Source organism: Epinephelus lanceolatus, chromosome 22, assembly GCF_041903045.1.
Source record: "Epinephelus lanceolatus isolate andai-2023 chromosome 22, ASM4190304v1, whole genome shotgun sequence".
NCBI lineage: Eukaryota > Metazoa > Chordata > Actinopteri > Perciformes > Serranidae > Epinephelus > Epinephelus lanceolatus.
This window is the reverse complement of record NC_135755.1, coordinates 8,293,468-8,310,845: the sequence shown is the minus strand read 5'-3', so window position 1 is coordinate 8,310,845 and position 17,378 is coordinate 8,293,468. Positions and strand designations below refer to the sequence as shown.

The following is a 17,378-nucleotide window of genomic DNA, read 5'->3' as shown; positions in this document are numbered from 1 at the left end:
TGCTGGATACCCAGAGTTATATGGCCCAACGATAGACTCCTATTGTTACTCTTTCAGGCACTGGTTTTGCTGGTTTGGTTTGGCCATGGTTATCTGCTGGAAAACGGTGGACTGCCCCCTCTGGGTTGGGAGACAGTTCCTGCCTCAAGCGGGGGAGTTCAAGTATCTCGAGGTCTTGTTGACAAGTGAGGGTAGAATGGAGCGGAGATGGATCGGCGGTTTGATGCGGCTTCTGCAGTGATGCAGGCGCTGCACCGGCCCGTCGTGGTGAAGATGGAGCTGAGCCAGAAGGCAAAGCTTTCTATTTACTGGTCCATCCACGTCCAAACCCTCACTTATGGTCATGAGCTCTGGGTAGTGACCGAAAGAATGAGATTGCAGATACAAGCGGCCAAAATGAGTTTCCTCCGTGGACTGTCTGGGCTCAGCCTTAGAGATAGGGCGAAGAGCTCGGAGTAGAGCTGCTGCTCCTCCACGTTGAAAGGGGTCAGCTGAGGTGGTTCAGGCATCTGATCGGTTGGGCGCCTCCTGTTGGAGGTGTTCCAGGCACGTCCCACTGGTAGGAGGCCCCAGGGCAGACCCAGAACACACTGGAGGGATTATATATCTCGTCTGGCCTGGGAACACCTTGGGGTCCCCCAGGAGGAGCTGGAAAGCATTGGGAAAAGGGATGTCTGGGGTGCATTGCCTGGTCTGCTGCCCCCGCAACCCGACCCCTGGATGGTTTTGCTTTTGTTCCTTGAAAACACTTCTTATCTTGTATATTTTGCCAGATATTTAATATTTTATTGTTTCTAAAACTGGGCCCAGTTAGTGACCCTGACCCGGGGAACCCACTGGTTGTTCTGGTTGTTACTGGTTCTGAAAGTGTGGTTACTGTCCTTGGTGTTATCATAATATGAAGCACTCTCTGGCACAAAAATTTCCTTCAGACTAAATAAAGTTCTATTGAACTGAATTAAATTAAAAAAAATCTGATCGTATAAATCAGACTGTCAAGCCTGAAAAACATAAATTAACCTATTAAAAAAAAAACTCTTTTTTTTTTTTCACTGCAACAAATATTGCTAGGAATGATGAAGTGTTGACAGAGGGACTCTAGAACTCTGCCCCCCTCTTGTGGTCTGAATTGTACATTACACCCACATGCTTACTTGACAGCAGACTATCTAGATAATTTATTGTGAATGTATTGTTTTGATATTTTAGCTCTCCTTTGACACAGTAGTAGAAATTGAGTTTCACATTCATAATCATCAATAACTTCATAACATCCATTTTAAACCTGGAAATGATTGAAGCTTTCAGAGTGTTCAACCTGTGTTTATTGATCCACTGATGTGTCTGCTCATGGTTTCATAAAGCGACTCAGATACAACACAGCCAGGATTTTACTTCAGAATAGAAATCTGTAAAAACACACACACATTTGAAAAACACACACACACACACACACACAAACCTTCATCGTCAGCTTGGAAGTCGACAAACTCACACATACACACCTTAAATAGCAGCTGTTGTGCAGCAAAAACAAGCAAAGACAAAATAATTAATGGAAATCAAACTATTACAGAAACACAAATCACCTACATTAAAAAACGTACCTCACGTTGTATTTACTCATTAAAGGGGAATGTCACTGAATCTGAGACCTCAAGATCACATTTCTGCATGAACAAACAAAAACAAGGGAACAAGAAAACGCAGTAATCTGTCGTGCTTCACTTGAGATGGATTAAAGGTCAGTTTCTTCCATTTTTAAATATTACAATATTAAAAATATTGGAAGGAAAATCAATTCTCCATGTGAATAAATTTGTTTTATACACCAGTAGCGTGGTGACTGTCTCAGGAAACTCAATCCGAGCTTTTCAATAAGGTCCTTAAAAAATAAATTAACTTAAAACAAATTATTTAAAAGTCCCTGTTTCCAGATGGAATGAATATTTCAGTAAATACAAGAGTTTTAAAAACAGCAGTAACATTACGAGGAGATACAGAGAGGAAGCCTCGCTGCTAGTCTACATTCAACTCAGAGAGAAAGACAGAAAAATTAAAGTCCGCGTTAGATGTGGAGCTCGGAGGATCGAGTTCTCCAAAATCATCTCAGCAAACTGATCACAGGTTTGAACTGGATGCTGGCGGCAGGCTGTTAACACTGTCTCACAGAAGTTAGTGGTTGGTGTTTTTCAGAGCTGCAGCTGATACTTTTCTTCTAAATCAATAAATTATTTAGTTGATAAAATGTCAATAAATGGTGAAAATCGCAAGTTCCCAGAGCCCAATGTGATATCTTCAGATTCTTTTTTTGTCAGACCAACAGTCCAAAAGCTAAAAATATTCAATTTACAATCATATAAACCAGTGAAATACAGATGTTAATTTCTGCATAACAAAAAAAAGGTTAATCCACTTTCAGATTCCGAAATTGTTACCTCTTAAGCTGTTAATCGAATGATTGACTTATCATATCAGCATTACAATTTTCTGTAACTGATTATTTGGTTGACTTTAATTACAGGTTTGTGCAAGTCTGTTTATGATCTGTCTGTCTGACTGCTCCTGTTTCTTATCCTGTGGACTTAATTTGATGTCAACACGCACCCAGATCTTGGCAATTAACCTGGAGAGTATGTTATCTCTTAAATGAAAACTTGAACTGCAAAATGACCGTTTGTTTACAGCTACTCACTGCGTTACCTTGAATTCATGGAGAAAACTTTGGTTTACTTGCGTGCCTCAATGGTGGACGGAGGATCCAAAAATTTGTATGTGGTGCCCATGTGGGTAGTAAATGGGCTAAAAAACTGACCCTATATAGGATTGTCAACAGGTTCCATAATGGCCTCATGCCAGTTGCCCACATAATTTGGTTGAATCAAGTGGGCCCCACATAGGTTATGCCAGGGCTACCTGGGTACCAAGTGGGTATGGGCCATAAAGGAGCCCACTTGGGTAAACCCACCCATGTGGGCAACTGGCATAGGGCCAATGGTGAACCATATGACGTGTAAGGTACCCTGGATATGCCGTTTCAAGTTCTGTCTGTCACATGCATTGTCTTCTTTCAAAATACACTTCTGTTTTCACAGGAAATTTAACATTTAAATACAGTCTCTTTCAAAATAAAGGCACTGCGTCGGTACAACACTGTGAACTGACGTTTTTTTTCCCCCTTCAACAACAAAAACACATGGTTGGGTTAGGAAAAAGAACGGGGTTCGACTTTAGGATCTCACAAGACGCAAACTCTCACCAGTGAAAGTTGGTGTTTGTTGGACCCATCCAGCACCCCTCCTGCCTGCCCCAGTTGGACTTTCACCGCCTTAACTTTTGTCCTTGTCTTGCTGCGTTTCTCCCTGATGCCACCGAGCGCCGTTAAACTTTAAAGCAACCAGCCGCATATCATGCCGATGTTAAAGGACGCCTTTTTTCGTTGGTTTCTGACACCACAAGCCACTGTCCAAGCGCCTGATTTTGATGACTTCGAGTGAGACCAGGGTCGACAATCCCACATAGAGCGTCACATCCATTTACAGCAAATGTGGGCCCCACATACAAATGTTGGCTGGGAAGCTGGCGGCTGACGCTGAGCAGCTCAGCTGGAAAACGAAGGTTTGCCCAGTTGAAGTGGGCTGCAGAGGCTTCATAGGCAAGTCAACTACCAGGCTGCTTAAAGAATTGGGAATTCTAGACCAAGCCCATCGTCAGGCCATCAAAGCCCTCTCTGGCTATGGATTAAGAGGAGAGACGCCACTTGGGCCTCGAAATACCACCAACAGCAGGGTTTGAGAGAGTAAAAGCGGGGGGGGGGGGGGGGGGGGGTGCCAGGTTTTGCCAATTAGCCCTCTGGAGGTGTCGTGGGTCCATCATCGAAACAGCAGTGAAGGACGGTACCCACCTGATGACCCCTATGAAGCTTTTACCCTCCCTAAACCTCGACCATCTCCTCTAGCATGGCTCCAACTTTCACTCACAATCGCAACTATGTGCAACAACAATTGCCCAGTTAAAGTCCACCTCGATTTAAGTTAGGTAAGTTTTTCTTTTCCCGCATCAAAAAGAGAGAGTGGGGGAGGTAGAGTGTATGGCCTTGTCCGGCAAGGGACAGTCCAGTCCCCTCAGACATCTCTCCTTGGCTCTTCCTTCCCTATGCTCCTTCTTATCTTTCTATCTACCTTTGCCATGTCTTTTGGCCTTTGGCTCCCACTTGGACCCTCAGGTGGCACTATTACTCTGACTCATAGTTTGAAGTATGTTCATCAAGGGATTGTAACATCTAGTCCTAAACTTCTTGGACACAGATGATTTAACAGAATATTGCTATTTTTAAACGTAGTCTCCTATGACTTAAATTTATCGAGAATGTTTGCTGTTTTTGGATTCTTTGATCACCGTAGAGACATGCGAGACAAACAAAGTTTCCTTTACGAAGTCAACGTTACACAGGGGGAGTAACTGACATACAGATGGTCATTTTGCAGAAGTGCTCCTTTTAAGCAAAGATTAAAAAGTAAATCAAAGCAGACCTTTAAAATGCTACAGTTTGGATCACTGTTGATAAATGTTGATGATACGGCCGATTTCTCACACACCCAGGAACTGCAACATGTTTCAGACACTTTAAAACCATGTGTAACAGTACAAGATCTCATTTAGCAAAATCAGTGACTTGAACCAGATGTTTCGAGAAGCTGCAGACTGCTTTTACTAAGTTTTGAACCGGAGAGCTGATCCAGGTTCAGAGAGGAGCCAGGGTGCGTCACAGCTCTGTCTTCTGCCCGGACAGAGGCATCTGTGGCTGGATCTCCTCATCCGATGATGCCCCTCCGTCCATCTTCTCCGCCGGAGCTTTGCTCTTTTTCTTCTTCTTCACCTTCTTTTCCTTCTTCTTCTTGGTCGCCTTCTCGCCCTCCGAGCCGCCGTCTCCGCCCTCTCCCTTCTTCCCCCCCTTCTTCTTTTTCTTCTTCTTCTTGTCCTCTGCGATGGCTGCCTGGTCTCCCTTCTTCTTTGAGGCCCACTCCTCATTCAGGCAGGCTGGGCAGAGAGAGGGAAACAGAAATGGTGAATGAAAGAGAAGAGTCAAAATAAACAAAAGAAAAACAAAAAGAGATTTCAGAGGGAAAAGGTAGAAGAAATAAAGATGTGTGTGTTACCCATGTCCTGTCCTTTGAGAACATGTTTCTCACATAAGTAAGTGGTCAGGTCTTCCTCCTGGCTTCCTTTGTACCAGTCCTCAATCACGTCCTCATATTTCTCTATCAACGTATCGCACTGAAACACAAGTTCCCAATGAATATCATTTACGAACACATTTCAGAAGGCTGTTTTGGTGATTCTGCAGCAGAATTCACTCCATAAAAGTAAAGCCCAGTTCAGACCAAAGATTCATGACGAGACGAGTTGAAACTTGTTTCGTCTCTCGTTGTGAATCTTTGGTCTGAACTGACCTTAAGTAAGTAAGTAAAGTCTATTTATAAAGCGCTTTTCACCGACATAGGTCACAAAGCATTTCACAAGGGCAATATAGAAAGACAAAGTGACACCGTGAGCCACGTCGTACCAAAACTATTTGCAAACACACAAGAAAAAAACATAAGAATTCACACTACTCAGCAACAATACATAAATTTGAAAAAGTCCAGCTCTAGTGCATACAGGTTATCCAAAGGCTTGTCATAAACCGGTGTGTCTTCAGCTGGCTTTTAAAAGAAACCAGAGTCAGCAGATTGTAAGAGAGCAGGCAGAGCATTCCAAAATTTAGTTGCTACTGCCGCAAAAGCTCGATCACCTTTTTTTTTGGCAGATGAACAAAGAAACTCAATTAGAAAATGTGTTTTTAGGTACAACTAATGAAATCTTGTTTGTTTATATTATTTTTCCCAGTTTTTCTTTGTAATTGTTCCTGAAAAGTGAAACTCAGAGAATGTAGAAGCACCTGTTTTTTAAGGTCGGCCACTTCTGCCGAAGTCTCGTTCCACAGCTCGTAGGGAATATCCATCACCACGTTCACTCCTTTATTCACCAAACCATGAAGGGTGGAGAAGGTCTCTGACATGCCCTGTAGACAGACAGACGGACAGACATGATGGTGCTGTCAACCAGGACACAAAAGTTCCAGAAGATTCCACCATCAGGCATTTCATTCACTGGCAGAGCTGGAGGGCTTTTATTATAGTGTGTGACGCCAAACTAACTTGTATCCTGAAACAGTTCATGTCAGTGTTAAGTTAGGCTGCCCCCTAAAGGTCAACCAAACATTAGTCGACCGGAAAAGTCATAGGTGGGCAAGATTTCAGTGGTTGCTTAGCTGCAGAAAAAGACACACATGGGATATGGGGGGATGTCTAAAATCTACGCCTATGGCATCTGTCACCATGGTCGATGCGGTGTGTTCTACAACGTTGCCCCTCATCGCACCCCATTTTGGCTAATTCAGCATATTAAATCAGCGCCAGTAACAGTGGAGTCCATGAGTGAATGAAATCACTCTGATTGGCAGCTCAGCTCAGCGCGCCAGAAGAGAAATGAAGTGAGGAATGTAAACAAACCGCTAAAGTCAAGCGGGAGTGCGACCAAAACAAACTTGTTTCATAAGGTAAGATTATTTTTTCTTAGCCATTGAGCAGAAATGTTTCCTGATGGTTTGTGTTGTTGTTCATTGGCACACGGTACATATGCTCCGTTCTTTCATCACTGGATTGTGTTGTTAATGTGCTAACTTGCGTAGTGATGGTCTTCTGGTTTCCCTTGTTGAGGGACGATTATAGACGATCGCTGTCGGCTGGTGTGGAGAGATATGTCCTCTCACGCAGTCACAGAACGTGTGCTGGTTGGGTGACCACGTAGATTCAATGTGTTTCATTCAACCGTAAATAAATCACAAAAGGAAACTGTTCTTACATCTACTAGAAGAACTTAAATACAGCTTTGCCAAACAGCTAACATCACAGTGCAGCTGCACAACAGCCAAGTAAAATAACAGCAATAAATATCTGTGACAAAACACACACACACACACACTGACCTTGGCGAAGCGGTTACTTCCAGTCCTCTCCTTGTGCAGATTGTACTCTAACAGCCTCTGACACACATTTTCAACAACCTCGATGAATCGCAGGTCTCTGTGGAGAGAGACAGAGAGAATATTCAGGGTTATCTGCAAGAGTTTCACGTTTAAACCTTCTGTCAGACATGTGAGCGCTGCGTAGTTTGTTTATAGCCTGATGTTAGCTTCTAACTTCTGGCGACTGCAAAAATCATAGAAGTGGTGTCATTTAAGATCATGTTGCTGAACTAAACTTGTAGGTATCATAAATGTTTGTTTGCCACAGAGCTTATTTTCTATAGCGATCCACCAGGACCCAGAGCGATGTTAAAGGGTAACTCTGGTATTTTCTAACCTGGACCCGATTTTCTTATGTTTCTGTGTGTAAGTGACTCATGGCAGAAACAGTGTTTGAAACTGGTCCAGAGTTGAGTGAGACCGCTGCAGCTGGCAGCAGCGAAACAGGCTGCAGTGTGACCACATGGGGCAATTGTGCATCGTCAATGTACATCCAACAAAACTGTTTGTTTTTGTCACTGACAGGCTCAGATTGTTATTATAAGTATGACGTAATTATGGAAAGGATCCCTACAGAGATAGGCCATTTTTCAAAGCGTAAGATTATTTTTGTTGAGCCAGAAACAGCCTCGCAATCGCTATCACCGAACCCACCAGACTCCATTTAAAAAAGCAGTAATTTTATCGTCATACAACACACTTCATTGAAAGTCCACAAATACAAAATAAAACTCACAAAAGCCATCTTGATTTGTCTTTCAAGTGTTCCAACAATCACAAGCTCAGGTTTGGTTAAAATAAACCCTTAATTCACTCAGTTAGATGTTAGAATATGCTCCCTCTATACACGCTTAAATTATTGTTTATTTAAATGGAGTCTGGTGGGTTCATCAAAAAGGATCTTACTTGTTAACACAAAGGTTTATCTCTGTAAGGATCCTTCCCATTATTTTGTCAGATACGTGGCAGAAACAAACACTTGTAGTGGACATACATTGAGGGTGCGCAATTGCCCCAAATGGTCACATTGCAGCCTGTTTCACTGCTGCAGGCTGCTGCCCTCTCTCTCAATACTGGACCAGTTTCAAAAGTTGCTATTGGTCACTTAGGATGCATTCACACTGGCACTATTTGGTCCGCTTTAAACGAACCCTGGTCCGCTTCCAGGGATAGTTCGGTTTGTTTGGGGTGTTGTGAACGCTCATTCGAACTCTGGTGCGGACCAAATGAGCGAACCCTGGTCCGCTTGAAAACTGGGGTCTCGGTTCACTTGTGGGAAATGCAAATGGACTATCAAGCGAACCAAAGAGAGGAAGTGACGTAGAGCGCAGTGCATTTTGGGTAGAAAAAAAACAAAGCCAACAGCACGAACCGCAAGAAGCAGAGGTAAAAAAAGAAAAAGTTGGGGTCGTGGGGTCGAATAGTCCTGGTCCTGGCCAATCAATGAGCCAGGTTTTCTTCTTCCTCGTGCTTTTTTTCTTCCTGGTCAGTGGTCGTTTCGGGCAATACCGCCCTCAAACGAGCAGCTGTTGTAACTGCGTGACGTTGCCCAGGCAGTTTGGTCCACTTTAAAAAAGTGCAGTGTGAAAGTGAACCGAACCAAATGAAGGTGTGAAATTTTTCGGCTTTCCCCGCCCAATCGAACCGAGTCCCCGGACTACCGTGGTGTGAATGCGCCCTTCGACACAAATGTGGGACGACAGGGTCAGGATGAAAAATACCCTTACCCTTTAACTTCAACAAACGTCCTCCCAGCAGCACTCCATGCAGCCACTGCAGGATGGAAACAAACGTGTCTACGTGTAACTGAATTTGAAACAATTCCACTGTTTAATAGTCCTGAATCTGGAAGAGTTTAAGACTTGTTCAGGCTCTCTTATCACACACACACACAGCACCATTAACACCAGCTCTCCAGCTTCCTTGTTCTATAATGAGCTCCACCAAAGGAACTGAAACTGACCATATTCCTGTCCCCTGCTGCCTGAGTGTGTGTGTGAGAGAGAGCGATCCAGAACCATCCCAGCACACTCTGTCCATCCTCAGACAGCAGGGATGGAGGTCTGAAACTAGGCTGAACTGTGTTCTGCTTTGACATACTGTCACATGTAAAACCATAACATACAGCACACACACTTACGACTTGACATATTTGATTGGCGGCGCCCCCTTGCTGTCTATGAAGCGGTAGTTCCTGTCAATGACCTCCTTGGTTTTCCCCGTCTCGTCGAACGCCGACTTCATCTCGATGCTGACAAACTTACACACTGGGGAGCAAGACGCAAAGAGAGTGTTACTAAAAATAAAAGTTCTTCTGAACTGGGAATAAATATATCCTTCCTTAATCATGACACAACTTTGTAAAGTTGTCTTGATCATTCAGCAACGCTGCAGGCTGCCATTGGTCTGAATTCAGTATCATCAGCTGATCGACATATATAAATATAGGCACATAGGCACATTATATGTGGTATAAATAAACACATTGATGGCGGGTTTTTGTAGCCTTCATATTCCTCCATCGATACTGGCCTCAAAATCCCATCGCCTTCATCACATAAGGGAGCTGCCACACTGTTTCACACTTTCTAAATTTCAAGGTTACAAGGCTCATGTATTTGGCATTTAACAACACAGGGCTGCACAATGAAACAGAGGTTGTAGCCCCTTCATGCTACACACATATAGAAAATATGTTTAAACATTCACCGTAAGACTTCAATTGGTAGGGACCGGGCTATCTTACTATATAATGACGAAAACTCTGTGTGTGTGTCTGTTCCACGTTTTTCTCCTCACTGACTTGGTCAATCCATGTGAAATTTGGCACAGTGGTAGAGAGTCATGGGAGGATGTGAATGAAGCAATATTACATCAATTGGCCAAAGGGGGGCGCTATAGCAACCCATTGAAATTGCAAACTTTGAATGGGCATATCTCATGCCCCGTATGTCGTAGAGACATGAAACTTGGCACAGAGATGCCTCTCCTCATGAGGAACACATTTGCCTCAAGAACCCATAACTTCCGCTTATATAGATTTTCCGCCATTTGAAAAACACTTCAAATGGATCTCTTCCTAGGAAGTTTGAGCGATCTGCATGAAACTTGGTGAACATAATCTAGGGACCAATATCTAAAGTTCCCTCTTGGCAAAAGTTGGAAAACTTACTAAAACTGAGCTTCTATGAGGCAATGAATATTGCGGAGGGCGTGGCTCATCACATAAAGGTGTATAACATCTCAAGGGTTTCACCCATCACCACGCAACTTTGTAGGCATACGACCACACATAATCTGAGGGGACCCCTCCATTATTGACCCCATCAAACAAAATGGGGGCGCTAGAGAGCTCATTTCTTATCTAGGCCTAACCGCCATATTGATTTTTACTAAACTTGGTAGATATGTAGAACAGGACGCCTCAAGGTGACTGGAGAAATTTAACTCTAATTGGCAACTGGGTGGCGCTATAACAATATATATATTTCTACTACATCTAATAATATATATTTCACGACACCCGAGGATAACAACACGGCATACCGACACAACACCACTATGTCCTGTTAAGACAATATTGATAACTTGGATTAATTTTTATGAAAAACCGTTTTGATTCCTTTCATCAGTGGAGCCTTACGGACTAAAGGAATATGAATAACCTACCAAGTAATCAAGGAACTGACTTTGACAGCTTCAGATGAAGGGAGTCACCACTTTTTTCGTCATGCTGGTAAATCCAAATGACTTACGCTCTTCTCTGGTGCTCATAGTTTCAGTAAAATCAAATAAACCAAGCTAACGATGAGTAGCATCTCAAAGTTTAAACATCTATGTTCGCATGTGCGATCTACACAGCTAAATTTAGCTCAAGTGGGTATTCAACAACCGTTTTTATACATCCGAAGAACCCTAATAAATATAGACAGCTTGGCAACCAGACCAGGCCTCTAATAGAGACAGGCCTTTATTTGTCATAATGTGTAGCAGCACCAGGCCGGTAACTGAACACCAGGTGTTTAACTGGAGTTTTAAGGTAAATTAGAACAAAATAAAACAAGTACATTAGATCTGCGGCAGGAGGGGACTATGCAGTAACTGTGAGGAGGTCTGCCGTCGGACAGGAAGCTAGCAGCCAACACATGAAACAGAGAAAAATGTCTATTGTTTCATATTTTGCTCTATCATTTATATCATTGTGACGCAAATTACACTTTTTACGGCAATATTTTTCATCATTTGGAGTCTGTCCATCTTTTGCACGGATCTCATTGATAAATTACTCTTCTTAGCTTTTTAATTCGCGCAGCTTTTACGGCACTTACAGCAACATAACAAGTTCAGATAACTACACTGTAACTCCGGGGAAACTTTTTATTCATTGGATTAAAATGTGCTATATCGTGATATGTATCGTTATCGGGATATGAAATGACCTATATCGTGATATGGGATTTTGGTCATATCGCCCAGCCCTGCTCTGTAAATTGTGTTAAATGTGAAGTGTGCTTTGTTTTTCATGTTTCATGTATATATGTCCCTGTTTTTCCGTATTTTATGAGCTCTTATGAAACATAATCTGTTCTATGTACAGTACTGTTCTTCCTGTTTTAATGTATTTTATTTGATATTATTATATTTTTTATCATCTTATGTTTGATGCTGTGTCTCAAATCGCGTACTTCTGTACTTACACTTAATATGTTGAGTGCATAAGTGCGTTCACACCCGGATGGTGCACTCAAAACGGTCAAGAAGTTGAGTGTGGACCTATGGACACTTCTCGCCCTCAATGGTCGCCATCTTGGCTATGTAGCGGAATGGGAGGGACCACTTTTCAAACTGGAAATGGCGGCCGTGAACGTCGCCCGGTGTAAGCCAGCAGTATGTTTATTGGGTTAATGATTTGGTACCACGAGCGACAGCGCAAATGCTAATGTTAGTTTGCTAACTAGCTAACAGCTGCACGTTTGGCATTAAAAGAAGGAGAAGAGGTTGAAATTTGCGGTCGTCAATTCCGGTGAGTGCACAACGGCCGTGTTTGGTTTGAGACAACACTACCCTGTTGAAATTCACGCACTACGCCTTTAGAATCTGGCTTTTAATGTGGAGTAACATTACAGTCTTGACTTTTCAGTTTTAACCATTGATTATTACCTACTTTTATTTCTCCTGCTCATTTTTATTCTATTTTATTTACTTTCTTTTTATTCTGTGGAGTTTTAATCATCTTTTTTGTTAGTTTGTTCTGTTTTAGTTAGTTTGTTTTTTAATATTTCATCGTCTTGTGTCTGTGTCATTCTAATTTTGCCATGTGAAGCACTTTGGGCTGCATGTTTGTGTGAGAGGTGATGCGTAAATAAAGTTGAGTTGACTGTTGCTGTCATCACGCCTGCACAGAGACTGCGGATAAAAACTTGCCAAACTGGCTGAACTGGCACCTTCACAGAAATATTTATTAATGTGCACTGTCCCTGTAACCTTACACTGTGTTTTAATTTTAATTTATTTAACCTTTATCTATCTAAAAACCTCTTGAGATTAACAACCTCTTTTTCAAGAGTGTCCTGGCCAAGTCAGGCAGCGACAGACATTACAGACAACATCGAACAGAAATGTAAAGCTGTAAAACAAGCAAGATTAATACAAAGAAAAGCCCAAAATAATGTAAATATCTTCGAGAAATGAACCATAAAAATGCAAAAAAGGCAACGACACAATTACAAAGAGCAGCGAAGACACACTGTGACACTGGCATATAAAAGACTGCAACTTGAGTCTTTCTGCAAAAGAATATATACAGATAGATAAATAAAAACAATACATAGAGTTACTTATAGACAAATCCTTGTGAACATATATATCTAGAGAGACTTTGGTTTAGTGGGAATGAGGCTAGTGTAAAGATAGTGGTGTGGCAATGTGCAAAATCATCAGATGAAGCTATGTGGAGGGTGTTGTTGACATGTAAACAGTGGTTGTTGTGGTTAATTAAACAGCTGTCTCTTACTGTGTGTGAGCAGACAGTTAAATTACAGAGACATTAATCCATTCCTCATTGTGCTGTGGACCCTGAAGGTCCCTGGACCCTGGTTTCAGGACCCAAACGTTGCTAACAGCCACAGTTACCTTCACATTTGTTGGGAAGATGGACCCAGTCATCGTCTCCTCCACTCTTTGCTGCTGCCGTCGAGATTATCGAGAAAAACGACACGTATGTCGCTAAATTCATATCGTCGGTTGTGTCTGAGGCTTTATCTGCTCATAAAAGTCGGGTTTTGCTTTTAAAGAAGGCGGAAAAGGAGCGTTATCTCTCGGTTTCTACATCCTCCTCTGCTTCAGCACAGCTGCAACAAAGTAGAGAAGTGATCACTTCCGCTTTGGGCTCGACGGATGCGGAGCTCCGGGCCAATCAGAGAGGGAGAAGTGGCAGCGGCTGGACCAATCAGAGGCAAAGGAGGGGCAGCGAGGGGGAGAACTGTAAGAGGTATCACTCTGCGGCGAATTTATGAGACAGCCAAACAGGAAGTGAACCTGTGATGTGTCAGACTTTTTGTTTTGTTTTTTCAGTGACAGATTTTTTTTTCAGTGACAGATTTTTTGTTTTGTTTTTTCAGTGTCACATTTTTTCTTTGTTTATTTCAGTGTCAGACTTTGTTTTGTTTTTTTGTTTTTGTCAATGTCAGACTTTGTTTTGTTTTTTGTTTTTGTCAATGTCAGAGTTTGTTTTGTTTTTTGTTTTTTTCAGTGTCAGACTTTGTTTTGTTTTTTCAGTGTCACATTTTTTGTTTGTTTTTTCAGTGTCACATTTTTTGTTTATTTTTTCAGTGTCACATTTTTTTTTCAGTGTCGATTTATTTTGTTTGTTTTTTCAGTGTCACATTTTTTGTTTTTCTTTAGTGTCAGATTTTGTTTTGTTTTTTCAGTGTCACATTTTTTGTTTGTTTTTTTCAGTGTCAGACTTTGTTTTGTTTTTCAGTGTCAGATGTTTTGTTTGTTTTTTCAGTGTCACATTTTTTGTTTGTTTTTTCAGTGTCACATTTTTTTTCAGTGTCACATTTTTTTTTTTTTTTTTTTTCGGTGATAGATTTTTCGTTTTGTTTTAGTGTCACATTTTTTGTTTATTTTTTCAGTGTCAGATTTATTTTGTTTTTTTTCAGTGTCACATTTTTAATTTTTTTCAGTGTCAGATGTTTTGTTTGTTTTTTCAGTGTCAGATGTTTTGTTTGTTTTTCAGTGTCAGATTTTTTGTTTGTTTTTTCAGTGTCAGATTTTATTTTTTTTTTCAGTGACAGATTTTTTTATTTATTTTTTTTAGTGTCAGATCGTTTTGGTTTTTCAGTGTCAGATTTTTTTTTTCTCAGTTTCAAATTTCTGTCAATGTTTTATATATAATATATCATAAGGGAAAAAGTCAAAAGATTGTCATTGAAAAACACATCTGAATGCAAAAAATAAATAGAATAAAATAAAATAAAATTAAAATAAAATAAAAAACTTTTTATGCCTGTTTTTTATTTTTCAGTGGATTCTCTTTTCAGTGCCAGTGTTTCCTTTATCAGCACCAAATTTTGTTTTCCAAGCCAACACTTACTGTTCTAGCTCCATATACTGTACTTATAATATATATTAAGTGGGTACACATCCCCCCGAATATTTAAATATGCTCAATATATTGAGGAAAAACATAAAAACCTCTAAAAACACAAGCTGAAATAATCATGAGCAAATGTTATTGTAATAGTAAACAAACTTAATAAATTGCTAGAAAAATAAATTAATAGTAAACAACTGCTAAATAATTAACAATTAATTAATAAATTGTTGTCATGCCCCAATAGAAGCTATTGCTTAACTGCTGTGGGTAGATACAATTAATAATAGCCTTAAATACTCATCAGTAAAGTTAATATTTGTACAACCTTAAAGAACCCTCTTTAAAAACATTCAGAATATAGACAAGACTAAAACTGGAAAATTTGTTGTATTCAAGTGCTACTGAAGTGGAGAAAAAAACATACTCTAAGAAAGAGATAATGTACAAACCCCTCTGTAAAAACCTTCAGATTATACACAGGAATAAAACTGGAGAGGTTGGTAAATGTAAGTGGAGATGTTTGGCTCAGTGTATGAAAAAAAGACCTTTTAACTGTAAAATTTTATACATTTTTAGACCAAAGACAACACTACAGGTGAAGAAGGTCAAAATTTTAACTTGGATATCATCAAGAAACTTCCCCAGTTGATTATTTTAATTAAGATGATTTTTTTTTTATTACAGGCTGTCTGAAAGTTATGTTTAAATATGCAAATGAGACATTATCCAATTAAACAAGTGCTAATTTGCGAAACAAACACTTAAATGGGTATTCTGCACATTTTCTTTACACAAGTCTGAAAGACACAAAATAGCCAAAAATCTCTAAATTAACAAAGCATATAGAAACAATGCTGTGACTCCTGTTAAAACCAATGGGATGCCAGTTTGCCTGTTTCATTTGTATCTTTGGCTTCAGTTTTCATCAGTTGTTTTGCAATTGCCTATTTCATCCAACAGAGGGAGCCATGCACACACCCACAGCACAGGCAGGTATCACTAGTTATGCAACACTGAATTGAAAACAAACCCTAAGTGTGTATGTGTGTGTGTGTGTGTGTGTGTGAGACCGTGCTGCCCTGTCAGCATCACCGTGATCAGAGTTCTAATATGTCAAGGCCAGTTTGTTGCCAACGGCAACACACGTGCCGGCATTTGTTCGGTGCAGGGTCACCGGACATGATTATTTAGCCAACAGCCTTTGACAAGCTGCATGCCACGCTCAAATAGGTGTGTGTGAGTGAGTGTGTATATGTGTGAAAAATACAGAGTGGGAAGAAACACAAGAGTTGTTACGTTCAACAATGACATTAATCATCAATACTCAATAATGAGTCACCTGCAGCACACACACTGCACGCAGCAATATCCTGTGACTGCCTCCCTAAAGAGAGCGTAGTTAAGATCAATTAAAACAGATCAAGTGTCCAGTCAACGGTTTAATCTCTTTAAAGTGGTGCTCATACAAGTCTGGCATATGTTAGACTCCAAGTAACCATAGCAACCATGCTACAAATGCTTTGACGGCTAATTCAGGCATCTTGATATCTGAAAACTTTTTTTTAAATGAATGTTTCTTTGTTTTTATTTTGACCAGGATACAAACAGTTGATTGTCTTTCATGTAGAGTCTGATCCTGAATCATCTCTCACAAAATGAAGATTTGAACCAGCTCTAAACGATTAGCCTTTGAGTCAAATTACGTAATTAAAGCAGCAATCTCCCATTGGCTGCTACTTAATCATTTCTACACCATGAATAAATCTCAAAGCCTTTTTCTCATAATTAAATAAAGCATCTAAATTCTTGTTAAGCTTTTGGCGTCTTGATGAATTAAGTTTGTGGAGCATTTAGGGCGATATATTGACAGAAATGGAATATAATATCATAAGTCTGTTTATAATCACCTGAAAATAAGAATTGTTTTGTTTCTTTACCTTTTAGTGGAGTTTATATCTACAGAGGAAGCGAGTCCTCATCCATGTTGCACCACCATTTTTCCACAGTAGCCCTGAACGGACAAACCAAACAATGGTTCTACATCAGGCCATTCACGTTTTAGCATCAGCCAATGTAGTTAGCAACCCCTCCACAATGAGCAGCATCTGAAAAAATGCAGATTTGGAGATTATTTGCAGTTTCTTGTCAAACACAGAGGACCTCAGAATGTTCCCTGAGGAACTCTTCAACTCTCTTGCAGGGCTTTCACGTTTTCAGAGCCAGAATCAGCAGCCCAGTCATCAGAAGAAAATGTTGGCATTTCGACAAGTACATTACATGTTCACAATTCTAAAGTGATGCAATGTATGAGCTGACGCCTGCCAAGCTGCAGACCACTGTTTAAGACCAACTAACAACAAAACTGGTTGTTTTTTTAGTGAGTCATTGCTGTGTTGCCAGTGGCTTTTTAGGAACCAATTGTGGGTGTTTCTTAGGGACCCACTGTGTTTTTCCACTGACTTTTTAGCTGCCAAATATGGCTGGATTTTGGGGACCAGCTGTGTTTTTCCTATGGCTTTTCAGCCCTAAAATGTTGGTGTTTTTTAGTGACCTGTTGCTGTTTTTTCAGCAGGATAGTGTCATGAAAAATGTGTGTTTTAAGCCAACCACAGAAGACCTCAGAATGTTCCCTGAGGAACTCCCTCCAACATAGGTCATACACAAACAACTATTGATTGTTTTTTAGTGAGTCATTGCTGTGTTTCCAGC

General features: G+C 40.7%; 1 protein-coding gene across 1 annotated transcript; it reads right to left on the bottom strand.

Moving 5' to 3' along the window:
- Positions 1 to 1,307: 1,307 nt before the first annotated feature.
- cnpy3 (canopy FGF signaling regulator 3) lies at positions 1,308 to 13,452 on the bottom strand. The gene is made up of 6 exons (XM_033609575.2): positions 13,202 to 13,452; positions 9,210 to 9,336; positions 7,031 to 7,127; positions 5,942 to 6,064; positions 5,160 to 5,277; positions 1,308 to 5,040 (listed from the first exon to the last, which is right to left on the bottom strand). Exons 1-6 carry the CDS (start codon positions 13,302 to 13,304, stop codon positions 4,766 to 4,768), a joined length of 843 nt encoding a protein of 280 aa, XP_033465466.1. The 5' UTR covers positions 13,305 to 13,452; the 3' UTR covers positions 1,308 to 4,765.
- Between the last annotated feature and the right edge of the window lie 3,926 nt (positions 13,453 to 17,378).

Coding starts and splice junctions, on each gene's coding strand:
- cnpy3 (XM_033609575.2), bottom strand. CDS start 13,304: ATGAATTTAGCGACATACGTGTCGTTTTTCTCGATAATCTCGACGGCA. Junction 7,128..9,209: donor CCAATCAAATATGTCAAGTC/GTAAGTGTGTGT, acceptor CTCTCTCCACAG/AGACCTGCGATTCATCGAGG. Junction 6,065..7,030: donor GAAGTAACCGCTTCGCCAAG/GTCAGTGTGTGT, acceptor GTCTGTCTACAG/GGCATGTCAGAGACCTTCTC.